Source organism: Agrilus planipennis, unplaced genomic scaffold (genome assembly GCF_000699045.2).
Source record: "Agrilus planipennis isolate EAB-ADULT unplaced genomic scaffold, Apla_2.0 scaffold114, whole genome shotgun sequence".
In the NCBI taxonomy this organism is placed as follows: domain Eukaryota; kingdom Metazoa; phylum Arthropoda; class Insecta; order Coleoptera; family Buprestidae; genus Agrilus; species Agrilus planipennis.
This window is the reverse complement of record NW_020442440.1, coordinates 71,150-84,451: the sequence shown is the minus strand read 5'-3', so window position 1 is coordinate 84,451 and position 13,302 is coordinate 71,150. Positions and strand designations below refer to the sequence as shown.

The window sequence follows — 13,302 nt, the reverse complement described above, 5'->3', positions numbered from 1 at the left end:
AAATCTGCAGACACAATGTTTACGGGCTGAATACCAAAAACCAATTTTAGGAAAATTAACTATTTTCAAAAATATGTAGTTGTGGAAAACATTATAAAGATATATTCTTCCAAATTTTATCTTCTTTTGCTAATGTTTTGCTTAATGATTACGTTAAAATTATAAATTATAGAAAGCAAGAGTCCCGCCACTCCAATTCAAATTCAGCTAACTGTAAGACAGCAAAAATCCGTAAATTAGAAATTGTAATTAGTTTTTTCTAATGGGATGGCAGGGCTATTGGTGAACCCCAAAAAAAGCTAACGCGCCTTGGCAATACTTCAATTGTGGTGTGGAAATTTGCTTTAATAAAATTACAATTATCGAGATGAAATTCATGTAGGTACCTAACAATGTTTACACCTAATCTTTTGTCTTTTCTATTTTGTTCTTAATACCTACATGTTGAAGTGTATTTTAAATAACGTCACATACTATCAGTGATGAACAAATGTTAGTTATTTAATAATTCAATTCATTTTTATCGTAATGGGTGTCTAAAAATCATGTGTAACGACGTGTAGTAATAACAACTAAAACTCGCAGAATAGAACTCTCACATCGAAGCAATGCGCTGTTGCCAAATTTCTCAGCATGGCTTGTATTAGAGGCGGCTGTAACAATTGGCTATGACCGATGGCTCATATAAATCTGCGAAGACAACTTTTATTGATATTTGTATGACACCTTCAAGAAACCATTTTTGTGATTATCATTTATAGCGCATACTTTTATAGGAAACAAAAACATTGGAGAATCAAATAACATTTAAGTAAAGAAACAGGATCCAATGTAAAATTACTTTTACATGTCATGACAACAATTTATTGTTTTGCCATTTTGTGACTTCTTCAGAATTTACAGAATATTGCAACAGAAAGTAATTTTAAGCATTAAAAAGACTGTGAAATCATTGTTGCACTAATTCAAAAATGTACTTGTGTCTTGTGTTGAGACATTCTTATTTCATTTATACTTATGCTCAAGAAGCATAAAAAATGTAGAGGTAGTTCACGGCAAAATAACTTTGTTGCCAGCAGTGTCATTAGAAATTATGTATCCATCATAACGATAAATCAATAACGAATTCATGATTTGTACTTACCTATTAAAGGCAACGTTTCGGGTTCAGAATGAATATACCATGCGTGCCAGTCTCGAGGAAACTGTTCAAATGTGTTAACAACTCCATGGAAACCAGCTATTTTATCTAATTCAGTGATATTATCCCATGCAGTTTCACTTAACCATACTTAAAACAATGTTTTGCAATTAAAATAAGCTCAATATCAAACAAAATGATTAATTTGTAACATTAATTACAAAAAGAATTGAAGATTACCAGAGCATGGATTATCTATTTGATTTTCTCTATCAAGCACAACACCACCCTTAAGCAAGAAATTGTATTCTGCGGGTACAATTTTCTTCAACGCCTCCAAAATTTTAACACACATATGAAACGAAAATAATAGTTTATGTCTTTCAAACAAAGCTCTGCATGTGTTTCTAAAATAATAAGTTGATTCAGGGGATGGGCATCTCTGTTTTGTTATGACAAAATTATTCATAGGTTCCGAATAGCAATACATTTTATAATACAGCTGTAGGGGGTTCTAATCCACTAGGTCGTCAATATGGCGCCCGGTCACCCATTATGTAATTTTTGTTTACTCCGTTGTATTCATATACAGTTCAAGTATGGTTAAACTCAATAGTTTAAAGCCGAAGTGCTTGTATATACAAATTCTTCGATGATTATAATTTATAATGTCAGGGCTTTTGGCACCAGGCAGTCTTTTTTATGTGTTTTTCGATATAATAAACAACTTTAAAATTAGAAAAGGGGCGAACGAAGTAAGTTTAAACTAATTTATTTGTCCCTTACTTTGATACAATGTTGATTGTACAAGAGAAAATGTTAAAAACTAGAAGTTTCGATTACGTAAAGATCTAAACTGCAACTAACTGTCTTCAGTATATTTAAAACATACAACTGTTTTTTACCCCAAGATGCTTTTAGACATTTTATACATACGGTTTCCGTTGAGGCATAGGAAAAAAGGTTGAGATATGAAAGTGCAATATCAGTATTGAATTTTGAAACTGAAATGGATATGTAAAAGAATCTTGGGTTTTCTCCCAAACGATAAACAAGTGGTTTTAAGTGCAAAATTGACAGTAACAAGCGAAACGCAATGAGATAAAATATGAGAAAAGGGGTGATTGTAAACTAGACTAGGCTACAAATTAATGACACAAAAAAATGGAAGATAATGGGTTTTTGAAAGAAGTTGTGCTATACAATGGAAATATCAATATTGAACCAAAGCGAAGACCCATAAAATGCTACATCTTTAAGATTACATTGTACAGAACTTTAGAGAACCTATACGCAGGCCCTGAATTAGGAGATATATTATAGAAGGAAGATAGTGTGGAAATAGATGAGCTTGGTTATCCCATAATGAGAGAAGAGTACGATGTAGCATTAAAAACTTAAATAATAATAAGGCGCCAGGTGTATATGGGATATAGGGGAAATTCTAAAACATGCAGGACAAGAGGCTAGAGATCGTATGTTTAAGCTAGTTAGTCAGATTTACGCAACGGGGAAAGTCCCAGAGGATTATAAATGGAACGTAGTAGTAACATTACCTAAGAAGAGGGGCGCGGATAGGTGCGAGACATTTCGAACAATTAGCTTAACATCTCATCCGTCAAAAATCTTAACTAGAATTGTACAGAGGAGGAGGGAAAAAAGGGCGGAAGAACTATTAGGGGAAGATCAATTTGGGTTTAGAAGAAATAGAGGAACGCGGGAGGCCATTCTAGCTTTACGGGTAGCAATAGAGAAAACGATAGAAAAAGGAAAGAGTGCGTACATATGATTTGTAGATTTAGAGAAAGCTTTCGACAATGTTAAATGGGACAAGATGTTAAATATACTTAAAAATATAGGGATGAGTTACAAAGGTAGAAGAGTGATACTTAGTTTGAATAAAGACCAACATGCAGTTATAGAGCTAGGGATGCAACGTAGAGAAGTAAATATTAGGAAGGGTGTCAGACAAGGATGCACACTGTCACCGTTACTTTTTAATCTATACATCGAAGACGCCATCAACATCATTAAAGACAGTACAACTGTAGGGATAGATGTGCAAGGACAAAAGATTAGTATGCTTNCTTAGGACTGTTGACCTTATGATGATGATGTACGGAACTTCTGTAGTGAGGAATTTCTGCAACGTTTAGAAAAACGGTTGGAAGCAATGAATTAAAATCAGCAAAGCCAAATAGACGAAAGGGGAGGTCCGGGACGCAGAAGTAACACATTGTTCAGTGCTGCCATCAATGAAGTAGTAATAGCCAGCATGATAACCAATTGAATGGCACGGCACATAAGGAATATCACCTATACATAAGATATTCAAAAACCACAAATGCAGGATATTTAAAGGACACAGACTGAACTAGTTACTCCAGATGTTCAAAAAATTAATATATAGAAATTGTAAAATAAAAAGATGCCTGTTGATCACATAAGTAAAAATTCAGGGTAGCCAAAATATTATTTATTGTTTTGCGACATAGTGAAATAGAACCCTGTTAGCTATTGGGATTTGACATAAAACGATACGGCACCTGGTGGCAGAAATTTTAACTGCCCAAACATTGCATTGTAATAAACAGCTATTGTGTACTGTGTTATTTTGCAAATGGGGATTATTAATATTTTATATATTATATGGAACTAGCCAAATTTCCATTTCGTGCAATATCAAAGAGAAGAACCGTTTGTGCTGTAAAAGGTTGTACAAGTCGATTAGATAAGGACGTATATATTATATTTCATAGTTTTCCTACGGTGCAACGGGTCGTAACTATCACAAATGTATTTGGTAATCTTGAGAAAATCGATCAAATTAAAGCTTGGAAAAGAGTTTTAAAAATTAAAAATGTCAGTTCATGTACAAGAGTTTGCTCACTTCATTTTAAAAAAGATGACTACATTTTTCCGGGTAAGTAGTAATCATAAACGTTGTATTTCTATACTTAACCTCACTTTATAACTCCAATGTGATGCTAAAATTTATGCGTTAATTTTTAAAGATGTTGCAGTAAAACGCAGAAAACTGAAAAGGAATGCTGTCCCGTCTAATAACTTACCTAATGTCAAAATAGATAATAGTCGCGAAACTCGAAAAATTAAACGACGTAAAAAAATTGAAGAATTAATGGAGAAGCAGGAAAAATATTTAGTATCAGAAGAATTAGATCATAACTCATCAAACGGTGAAAATTTATGGAATGTTCAAGTAGTAGTACCTACCTCTAACGCCATCAATGCGAGATGTTGAAGTGCAAGTATCAAGCGGTATCACTTGTTTTATCAACATTTTTTCCACATTTTATTATGTGGCCAGCTTTCAAAAGTTTTTCGGCTTCCACAACACTTCTTGAGCTTGCATTTGCATTAACCCAATCAAAAATTGTTTTTAAATTTATCATTAGAAAAATTAAAAATCACAATATGCAATGCTTTCTATAATACAGATGCAATGTATGGACAGCCATCTTCATTAGGCCGCGCCCACATGTCACATCCCAATACTACTTTTCAGATTTATGAACGTGACTTAAACAGTTAGAGCAGTCAAGTCGAATTCTGAGCTTAAAGGAGGATGTAAGGAGTCTGAACAGATGTACGTACTTATAAACTGAATAAGTGTGATAATCATTCAAAAAGTTAATGCGATCGTTTAAGTTGCTGGATTTTGAACTTCTTTCAATAGACTGAGTGAAAAGTAACGTGTAGGCATCCAATGAAAACTGATACATAGGATCAATTTTTCCCATATCATTCTGAACGAAAAATAAGATGGAGGCTCTTTCGGCGCAAGGTCTGTATCCCTACAAAAAAGTACCCATCATTTTAACTTCAAAATTAACTAGTTATCAGTACGAAGGGATTTGCATTAAATTTTGTAATTATATTACAAAAAAAAATGATTGATAAACGTATTATTTATAGGTAGGTAAGGTTTCTCACTTACTTCTCTTGCTAAGTCAATAGCAATTTCTGTTTCTTCAGAAATTGCCAAGCTCTCTACAACAGCAACTGCGGTGGCTTTAGAGACTTGAAGTGTGTTAAATAATTCAGCGTCTTCAAGTAAAGAACCGCGTGTCTCATTAAGAAGTCTTAGTAACTCATTTTCCAAATCAATTAAAGCTCTCTTGCCTAGAAATACCAGCAGATGATATAATTTAACAGTTTGCAAGAAAAAGGGAGAATTAAAACTAGAATATTATTATGCTTATCCAATTTAGTGGTTGACTTGCCTCTTGCAATTGTTAGTACCATTTCATCCTTTTGTATTTCAAGTTGTGGTTTCTCTTTTCTTACTACAATTCCTAAAAGTTGAGCTTCTAAGCCCTGTTGCTTAATTGCAAAGTTTATAAGAGATGTTTTGGTAGATATTTCGGGTGGATAATGAGGATTAGTAAGCTTAGTTGTAATAAATAGCCTAAATTTGTGGTTATATGAGACCATTTTGTCATCTAGTTTAATTAAATCCATTCCACCTTGCTTCACAATGGCTTTATTGAGTATTGGGTTCAGTGATGGGTCCATTTCCTCTAGAATATTTTGTAATAGAACTGGTTTCCCAAATTGTATTGCTTTTTCTAATACCCCCATAAATCTAGGAGTACTTAAATCGATAACCTGGAAATAAACGTTTATTCAAATAGCCTGTTAGTAGAAGTACTTAGTCTGTGATTCTTAAGTAACTGAGCCACTTTCAAAGTCAAATGATTCTGCGTTAATTTCAGGCTAATTCTCCGGCGTTTTTCTTTTAAAAGTGATATGTACATACACACCCATAGGTACAAGCATTTATTTCTCCCAGACTCACCATCAATCGTCTTTATTAAAAATGAGAGGTGTCTACCCATCTCAGAGTATTCCCACCCCTTCTCCCCTGTAGAATCATAATTATGTATTAAGAATGGAATTTTATTAGTTTTCGCATCGCCTGCTCCTGCATCTCAATAGTTACTAAATAAACTCTCGGCGATCACAAAACTGATAGAGGCGCTAATTGAAACTGCTTTGAATTGAACTAACGAACTGAACTAAATTGAAATTAGGAAACAGATCGCCATTTTCCTATGCTTGTGGGAGCCGAACACGTATCTGGGGCAACACAAGTTTTGCTTATTTTTGGTACTGAAACGATTTATCCAAAAAATGTGTCGGTGGGTAGTAAAAGCGAATGTAAATATAGCAGACTAAAGATTGGAATAAGTGGCTGATTTTAGATATCTAGAAAGTCAGATAAGTCAGGACGGCAGGAGTAGTAAGGATATAAAACAGAGGAAAGTGCAGGGTCGTGTCGCCTTCAATAAAAAGAAGTCACTTCTATGCTCGCGAATGATTAATTTAGAAATTCGAAAAAGATTGTTAAAGGTGTATGAGTGCCAAACGTGGACGATGGGCGGGGTGGAAAAGAAAGGGTTAGAAGCTTTCGAAATGTGGTGTTATCGGTGAATGATGAGGATACCGTGTATAGAGAAGCTTAGAAATGAAGAGGTATCAGAAAGAACAGGAGAACATAAGACTCTATGGCGGTCAATAAAAATAGGCAATATAAGTTGGTGGGACACCTTCTCAGGTCTAGTCAAAGACATATTAGAAGCAGAAACAGGAGTTAAGGGGAGCAGAGGTAGACCTAGATTAGATTACTGTTTGCAGGTTTAAAGATATGGGATGTTCTAGTTTTAGGTAAATGCGAAGATTTGCTCATGATATAAAGGAGTGGAGGTGCGTGTCCAATCAGTCTTAGGACTGACGACCTTATGATGATAAGATGCACAGTATTTGATCGGAAAAAGTGGACGTTTTACATTTTACCAATTTTTGAAATATGTATATAGCACAACAATACCTACAAGAAGTAGAAATAAAAACCGTAAACTCAGAAGTAGTATTCTATTCTGACCTGTTTGTGTTTTTGTAAGTTATACATTAGTGGGGAGTTAATACGCGAGAGAGTTAGTGTCCGACCGAAAGTTCGGTTTCGGTTTCGGTTGAGTTTCGGCAAAAAAAAACGAGTTTCGGTTTCGGCCGAAACTGAAACCGTTGCCGAAATTCGGTTTCGGTTTCGGTCGTAAAAACTAGTTTCGGTCGGACACTAGAGAGAGTACATTATTTCATTTGATTTGTTATTATTTCATTAGTTAAACTTCTGAACTACTAAATTGTACGTATAGACTTTACTGTGTGGCTGTCATTATTACAAGAGATGTTGGTTGCTGTGTATAAGTCATGTTTCGTAATGACAAACCTGTAAATCATTCTTGCCTTCCATGTTTTTAATCCACTTCTGGGCTTGTGTTTGAGGATCAATTACTAAAGGCCATCTAGAACCTCTGACTACAATGATTCCATTTTCTGTACTGAATGCATCAGATGGTAGGCCTTGAATATTCCATTCTCGTACCGTTGTTGGGTCACATAGGAAATTTACTACATTAAAATCACTGGAAAATGGAATTTCTTGTTCTTCAACCTACAGATAAATACAACCTTTAAATTACCTAAATTTAAACTAATTAATTCTAAATATATTAAAATCGGATGTAGATGTTTAACCTCCTTTTTCCACCTATCTACCATGTCATCTCGATATTTCGTTACAAATGGCCCCATGTAAGAAATAAATGCTATTCCAAGTAGACAATCACCAGGTAGATTATTAAATTTGCCTTTTAGATCAATTACAGTTTGCTCCCATCTTTCTTTTTCTCCTGATAAGTTCTCTACTAACATAGCAGCTCTTTCTAATTTCAGTCGAAGCATTTCAGCCTAAAATAAAATAAATAAAAGGTCTATTATTTAAACTTTCAATTGTGTATTCTCGATGAAACATTTTCAGTAATAAAGGAAAGAGAAAGGAAAAGATGTTTCAACAAAACAAAAACAAAAAGGTCTATTATTTATAAAAATACAAGTATCGATGCATTGGCGAAAACGACTCGCTGCTGTTACTCATGTAATACGCTGTATGATGATATAAAAGTTCCTCAAATTATACAAATATACAGGCTACCCCCAAAAAGTACGCAATATGCTCATTGTGACCAAACTATTACTTCCATCGAAAATTTTTTTAAACAAAACTTCTTATACACAGGGTTGAAAAACAAAAAGAGAAGATTTCGTTTAAACGGCAGCATAGTTATATATGGGTGCAATCGAAAAATAAATATAGGAAAATGAAGTTGTTCAAAATATTGAGGCGATATTCAAATGTTTTGTTTTTTGAGCCAAATGACCCAAAAAGTTCGCAAAATGCTCATTGTGGTCAAACAGTAGGTTTAATCAAAAAATTTTTCAAGTAAAACTTGTTTCTTTTTTATTATGGAATCGTCCATAGAATATAAATTTGATTTACTGTACAGAGTGTTGAAGAAATCGCAGCAGAAAAAATAACGTTAGAGAATTATAAGTTATGTGTTGATGTTAAAATGGACGTCTTGTCAGATTTTTTTTTTTTTTTAATAAGAATAGTTGAGTTGAATGTGCTATGTATCTTCCCTCAAGATTTAAGAATTATTATTGCTATTTTAGTAAATTGTCAACTTCTAGTACAAAAAATGTATAAAACTTCTAATAAGAAGGCCCTTATGGTGTTATTTAAGGATTTGTAATATAATTGAGAATATTCTTCTGTCACCTTTCTATCCAGCTCCTCCTTTTGGAGTAGCTTTTCTTCATATTCTCGTTGCAGCTTTTGTAACATCATATTTAATTCAGCCAATTTTGCTTGAGCCTCTGCTAGCAATCTCTGCTTCTCCTTCAACGATTCTAAAGCTTCATCTAACTTTTCCTTTTTGGGTCTCACAACTCTGAAGGACAGAATCAAATAAACGTGTCAAGCATTCAAAAACAAATTGTTGTTGTTCTCACCGCCAAACCTTTGCATATTTCTCTATAGCAATGACCCACATACAAAGAGATTTTGCAGCAACAGATACAATGCCGACCTTATCTGGTACAAATTCTGGGTTCGTTGTATACTGATGTATTTTCTTCATAGTTTTATCAGAAATATTATTTTTATCAAACTCGCGTAGACCTTGCAAGAAGTATTGGTCACCTAATTGCCTCTTAGCTTCTTCCCAACTGGTATCTACCTGAAAATATGCAGAATTATGTAGCAAGGACTAGAATAAATGTACATATGTATGTATAAATACGTATTCTTCGAATATTTGAAATTCGACTTGGATAGATGTATTTTATATTTTGAGTTCAACATTGCGCTGCTATAACTCCGGTTCAGATTAGCGTAACACAATATTTTTTGTTAAGAAAGAAGCGGCGTAGTAAATTCAAAATGTGTTTTGAAAATTAAAATTGGTCTAGTATTAGTAAAAGTTATTGCATTTGTTTATAAGTTAAAACATTTCCCAGATTTGCAAACGATTCCCTAGGCTCTCTTTATCAACGGATTACAATTTGACAAAATCAGTTCAAATATATAGGAGCTCCTCTTAATTTCTTTGGCCTTAGAAATAATTTGAACATTGGCAATTGTTTTCATGCAGCGTAAATTGTTATTATTATTATGCAAAAATTATAAATCCGATCTAGATGAAATTTAGTGTGATTACACTGGTCTGCAAAAAAAATTTTTTTTTCTATCCTCATTGCTTTCATGCATGATAACTTTATATTTGGTGCTCTAAAGACGGAATTTAACATGCAAATAAATATAGCACATAGATTTTAAATATAATGCCTATTTAATTAAAAAACAATATTATCAAAGTAACAACAATTAAAAGAAAGTAAAAAAGACTACGCTCTAAGTTTTACAATAAAAAATGCTAATTTTACAGTCGTAAGTGATAGAAATATCAGTATATTTATCTCATTATGGTAGTATAATTCAAGTTATTTTGTAGTTGTTTTTCTTTTCATCGTCTCCATCGAAGTTTCTCAGCGAATCGTCCAACAAAAATCAGAAAGCATTGCTTCTGACCAATTTCCATTGTAGCGTCTTTCAATATACATAGTATCCTGATGAAACCTTTAATCATGCTCATCTGATAGGTTTCCGAGATTTTCCGGAAAGAAATCTAAATGCGAGTCCAAAAAAATGAATTTTGAGTGACATATTGCATCCTAAAGCTTTATAAACAGAAAGAAGCTCTCGAATGATTTGTCGGTAGTTGTTAGCTTTTGTATTACCAAGAAAATTATGACACACGAAAGCCGCTCAAGCTTTTTTTTCAGCTTTTTATTCAACTTCGAATTGAAAACTGCATCCGTCATAAGTTCTCGTATTTGCGAACCTACAAAAATCCCGTCTTTCAATTTCGCGTCACTGATTCGAGGAAATTTTATTTGAGATATTGAAAGCCTGCACCATCCTTATTCATAGCTTTCACAGTTTTTCACGAGTCCCAACTTTATATGAAGTGGTGTCGGAAAAATTTTGTCACTTGACACTAGTCTGTAGAATTCTTACAAGTACGTGGCATTTTATAAACTAAAATTAAATGGAATTTATTTAAAAAAATAATTAAATTTTCAATTGTATGGAAAAATACTTTTGTAAAAATTCAATTTTATAGCATCACTTTTCCAGAATTGCGTTCATAAACTTTATAGGTGGGTNTGCAAAACTTACTAAAGAATTTGATATAGAACGTAAACAATTAAAAGACAAGTTTTAAACTAATTGTTGTAAAGTCACAGTGAATACTAAGCAGGCGTATATGTACCACCATAGAAATCACTTTCGGCACTTTCCTTCTTTCTCTTACGACTAGCAAAAACCTACTTCAAATGTATATACATTGTTTAAATGTTAACGCATAAAACGAATTAAAAAAAACTAAATTTATGATATTTTGGAAAAAAATTCATAACGAAAAATCTAGACGTGATAAAAAAAATTGGTCATCGGGAACAGATTCAGCGCATCAAAATCTTTATATTTATAACAAAATTTTTTGAAGGAGGATTTTGTTGCAGACCAGTGTTATTTACGTCTTGTGTTTTTGGACGCACTGCACTATGAAAATGAGTTTTAAGTGAATTATGGATCCCTATCAACCCATCATAGCAAACATTTTTAAGAATCTAGGAACGCTAGCTGTAATCTTTCGTGTCAAATGACGTGAATAACCCTGTATAAAGTATTATTAGATAAGTGTTTCATTTAAATACTCGTAACACCGCTCAAAAAAATATATACACAGGTTTGTTTCAATTAACTTATTAATCATTAATTTCTACGAATAACTGGTAAATTTCAATATTCAAATAAGTGTACATAAATAATTTAATTCCGATAATAATCCAGCAGTAACCATACTTGTGGTTATTCATTTTAAAGAACGCTTTCAGCACATACCACTCTATTATACAGGACCGACCGAGGCTTATGACCTTTTGTCTACCATCGGAAATAAAAAATACCGTCTAGAATTATTGGTTGCTGTAAATACAAGGACTAGTTAACGATACTATAATTGTTAACTTTGCAATAAATAACGTGCCTTATCGACCGTAGACGGTTGGCACTGCCTACGCCATCCGTCCAGTTTTGCATAATCGACAAAACTATAGTTTTCATTATTTCAATTGTAATTATTAAAATTCAGTTACCAAAGTCTTCCCTACGCGGACGGGCCGATATCTTAATGAGCTTATAATTAACGCACATGGTGTATTAGTATTACCATAAGAGGTAACTCCTATCCCTACGGCCACATTAATTCAAAAAGTGTACTGCAAATTAAATGATAAGTTTACAACAATAAATGAAGTTTTAAGAATCACTTTAAATTGTCTTTTTTAAAAACAAGGGATAGCACCGGCCAAAAATAACTGACTTCGGAAATTTGCCGTTTTATGGTAGTTCTTTTCTTTGATGTTTATGGGATTTTTGGGGCAGATTCGCTGGTTACGGGGGTTAAATATTGTTGTTGAGTAGAACAAACAGAATAGCTCAAAACCCCAACGCCAAAACACGACACTGTAGCTGTCCGAAGCAGTAAACTCAGTCCCTGAAGAAGGTAACTTCGTTACCGAAAAGTGCTTCGGACAGCTATAGTGTCGTGTTTTGGCGTTTGGGTTTTGAGCTATTTTGTTTGTTCTACAACAACCGCCAAAGTTTTTCCAATCTTCATATTGTTGTTGAGATTATTCATACATTTGATTAGCGCAAGATTCTTTTTTCTTTTCACTGTTTCCCTTGTAAAGTTAAGAAATGAACTAAATTGTTAAACAGCAGTGGTCCGTTATTTTATTCTAAAGAAGTTGCTACGTCGATTAAACTTGGGGTATGACTGTGAACGTTGTATCTGTATGAGATTTACAACCTCATTGCGAACCTTTCAAGATACAGCGTTCACACATTTTCCAGCATCTTTAGTTTAATGTAAGCAGATGATAAGGTGTAATTTCAAGTAAGATGTTTTTGTTTTACCTGCTTTAAAATCATTACAGCTTCCATAACCAGCTTAACCTTCTCAGGCGGTTTCGTATAAGATTTCATTTCACTAATGTCTTTCTTATTAAGAGCGTCTAAAGCCCGAACAGCTTCATCCAATGCTGGCATAGCCTCATCTAAATCGGCCTGCGCTAAATCCGCAAGTTTCTTACACTGTATTTCCTCTTCTCCTATTCTTATGCTCTTTATGGTAACTTCCTTCTGTTGTTCGTCGGCCTCTCTTCTCTGAGCGGCAATTATAACGATCATTTCATCGCACTGCACCTTAAATTCTTCAACTTTTGCTTGAGCCTCTTCCAACTCTACAGACATTAGTTCTACTTTTTGTCTACAATCTTCTATCTTCCATAATCCGTTACGTAGCTTGTTTGCTTGCGATGCAATCTCTTCTCGTTTTTCAGCTAGCATTCTTAAAATATATGCACTGATTAAAATAAATGTTTGATATGTATTTTCATATCTCTTAATTATGTACTACATATTTTAAATAATATATAATTATTACATAAATTTACGTAATCGATAACTTATAAAGAATATTAAAAGATTCATACTTATTAGTTAAGAAGAAAAACCAGAAGGTCGATTTGCAAAACTTTGTAATTAAACTGCCAGACGCGGATCGCGATTTCGATCTTTTTGGATCTCATCAGCGCGTCGCAGGCAGCTCCGACAGAACACAGACCAACTTTTACCTGCTGTCTTAACAGTGCGTTTTAGAAAATAC

The 13,302-nt window shown here is 33.6% G+C and overlaps 1 protein-coding gene across 1 annotated transcript in view; it reads right to left on the bottom strand.

The window, feature by feature from the left end:
- The window catches only part of LOC108736202 (dynein heavy chain 2, axonemal-like), a 109,379-nt gene that overhangs the window by 29,495 nt on the left and 66,582 nt on the right, over positions 1–13,302 (bottom strand). The window contains exons 18-27 of the mRNA XM_025980343.1: positions 12,552–12,984; positions 9,017–9,243; positions 8,784–8,955; positions 7,700–7,912; positions 7,392–7,616; positions 5,386–5,770; positions 5,100–5,284; positions 4,757–4,956; positions 1,382–1,548; positions 1,145–1,291 (exon numbers count right to left, since the gene is read on the bottom strand). Of these exons, the coding sequence (XP_025836128.1) occupies positions 1,145–1,291; positions 1,382–1,548; positions 4,757–4,956; positions 5,100–5,284; positions 5,386–5,770; positions 7,392–7,616; positions 7,700–7,912; positions 8,784–8,955; positions 9,017–9,243; positions 12,552–12,984 (2,354 nt within the window). The remainder of the gene's footprint in view (positions 1–1,144; positions 1,292–1,381; positions 1,549–4,756; positions 4,957–5,099; positions 5,285–5,385; positions 5,771–7,391; positions 7,617–7,699; positions 7,913–8,783; positions 8,956–9,016; positions 9,244–12,551; positions 12,985–13,302) is intronic.